The following is a 2,548-nucleotide window of genomic DNA, read 5'->3' as shown; positions in this document are numbered from 1 at the left end:
GGTGGTGGAGCCGCTGAAGCGGCCGGTCACCTGGAAGGGCGTCTCCCTGCCTTGCTCGTCCCCCAGCAACAGGCCCGGGAAGGAGCTGTGAGGCTTAGGACTGAGCCGCCTGCCTCGACCCCCACCCACTGACACCCTACCGCACCCCTTCCCACCCCGACACGCCCCATCCCTTTTCTTTTGACAACCTTTTTGGTGGGGTGAATACTGGGCCCTTCCCGTCAGGAGGTTCCGGAGTGACAGGAGTTCAGGCGGAAGACAGGCAGGGCCCCAGATATGGGCGAGGGGCAGCCAGCCTGCCTGCGAGGAGGGGGTCTGGGGGGCCGCAGGAGAGGGGGGCCTCTGGCCTGTGCCTCTCTGTGGTCGTTTTCGGGGGGAGCTCTAGGAGGCTGGGTGCCCATTACCACAGAGGACGCAGCTGAGTCTCCCTAGACCCTCTGCTGGGCAAACCCCGGCGGGGCCCAGCCTGCCCATCCTCTCCCCACAGCCTCATCAACGCCGACTTCTGCATGGGCTCGGTCTGCGTGGCCTTTGGGGCGGTTCTGGGCAAAGTCAGCCCGGTGCAGCTGCTCCTCATGACCCTCTTCCAAGTGACCCTGTTCGCCGTGAACGAGTTCATTCTCCTCAGCCTGCTGGCGGTGAGCGGGGCTGGGGGGCGGGGAGGGCCCGGGGCCAGCCAGCCGGGCTGAGACAGTCTCTTCCGTCAAGTGAGTGGGGGCCGGAGTCACCCTCACCTGCGCGGTGCTCTGGGCCTGTCCGGGGCGCGGGGTGCCCTCGACCCCAAGGAGCTCGCCACCTCGTGCGGGAGCTGGAGCGGACAGTGCCGTGCTGCCCGCCCCTCCCCACTGACTGGACCTGAGTACAAGCGTGTGTGCGTGCCTGTTGGGGGGAGGGAGTCCCCTGAGGAGGGAGAGAGGTGTGACGGAGCTGGGCTGGCCCCTGCGCCCAGGTGAAGGATGCAGGGGGCTCCATGACCATCCACACCTTCGGCGCCTACTTCGGCCTCACGGTGACGTGGGTACTGCAGCGACCCAACCTGCAGCAGAGCGAGGGGAGGCAAGGCGCCGTGTACCACTCGGACCTGTTCGCCATGATTGGTGAGCGCCGCCGGAGGCCCAGGGCACCCCTGGGGGCGAGGGTGCAGGCAGGCTGGCGGGGCTCCCTGCGGCCACGCGGGAGGGGCTCCTCGGCAGCCCTCGCTGCTTGTCCCGTCTCCACGTGGCGCTGGAAGAAGTTGGTCACCCATCTGTGTCCTCCCTGGAGGCCCCCAGCACAGGGTCGCCAGGGATGGCCCCGCTATCAGGGCCGAGGGTGGATGTTCCTTCACGCCACAGGACACGGTCACCCTCTCTGGCCCTTTAAAGTCCAGCCCTGTCTCCCCAGAGCTCCCCGGTGCGGAGAGGGCTGGCCATCTCCTCGCCTCAGGCTTCCCCCACTCAGGGGTCAGTTGGACCCCGGGGGCAGAGTGGAGGGGCTGCATGGGCTGAGGGCACCCCTGGTGGGCCAGGGCAGCGGGGTTTTCTAGGGGGGGCTGGCCAGCAGGAGCAGAGCTGGCGAGGGACAGGAGCAGAGCCTGCAGGTCCTCTGCCACCAAGAGCCGGACGGGGTGCCTGGCCCCTGACCCTCCCCCTGGGGCCGCCCACCCGTCTTGTGTGGCCCAGGCACCCTCTTCCTGTGGATGTACTGGCCGAGCTTCAACTCAGCCGTGTCCAAGCATGGGGACGCCCAGCACCGAGCTGCCATCAACACCTACTGCTCCCTGGCTGCCTGCGTGCTGACCACGGTGGCACTGTCCAGCGCCCTGCACAAGAAGGGCAAGCTGGACATGGTGAGCTGTGGAATGGTCAGGTGGCTGTGACCCCATGCCCGCTGGCCCCTGGACGCCGCTGCCTGCCAGCCCTCAGGGAGGGTCACGGTCAGGGGCTCCCGCTCTCCACGGGCCTGGATGGGACACCTCTTGCCTTTGTTTACTGTGTGGACACCAGCAGGTCACTTAGCCCCCTTACACCTCAACTTCATCAAGGTCAAAGAGACCTATACTTGCCGCCAGGGCTAGTGAAGGCAGAGGGAAGATCTCTGCACGCCGGTCACATGGTACCTGGCCAGGGCGTGCCCGGACAGTCAGGGCAGGCGCGCATGTGCGCATGTGTGCAGGCCCGCGGGCCTGGCATGGCTGCACATGTGAAGGGGACCTGGGCACCGCAGTGCCCAGCGTGGACCCCATGCCCCGTGGGGGGCCATGTCCAGAGAGCAGGGCAGCCGCTCCCAGGCTGGGTGTGCGCAGCGGGTCACCCGGACCTGTGAGAGGAGAGCTGTGCCCGGCCCGTCTGCCCGGCCAGGTGCACATCCAGAATGCCACGCTGGCCGGAGGGGTGGCCGTGGGCACGGCCGCGGAGATGATGCTCATGCCCTACGGTGCCCTCGTCACCGGCTTCCTCTGCGGCATCATCTCCACGCTGGGCTTCGTGTACCTGACGGTAAGGGGCTGGCGGTGGCACCTGGGGCTGGCCAAGGCTGGGGGCTCTTCCTGGAGGCGGGGGAGGGGCGG

The 2,548-nt window shown here is 67.9% G+C and overlaps 1 protein-coding gene across 1 annotated transcript in view; it reads left to right on the top strand.

The window, feature by feature from the left end:
- The window catches only part of RHCG (Rh family, C glycoprotein), an 8,071-nt gene that overhangs the window by 3,770 nt on the left and 1,753 nt on the right, over positions 1-2,548 (top strand). Inside the window, exons 3-6 of the mRNA XM_004692987.1 lie at positions 488-638; positions 950-1,097; positions 1,662-1,828; positions 2,340-2,477. Of these exons, the coding sequence (XP_004693044.1) occupies positions 488-638; positions 950-1,097; positions 1,662-1,828; positions 2,340-2,477 (604 nt within the window). The remainder of the gene's footprint in view (positions 1-487; positions 639-949; positions 1,098-1,661; positions 1,829-2,339; positions 2,478-2,548) is intronic.

This window comes from Condylura cristata, unplaced genomic scaffold, assembly GCF_000260355.1.
Source record: "Condylura cristata isolate star-nosed mole 26May11 unplaced genomic scaffold, ConCri1.0 scaffold00035, whole genome shotgun sequence".
Taxonomy (NCBI): Eukaryota; Metazoa; Chordata; class Mammalia; order Eulipotyphla; family Talpidae; genus Condylura; species Condylura cristata.
This window is presented reverse-complemented; position numbering and strand designations above follow the sequence as displayed.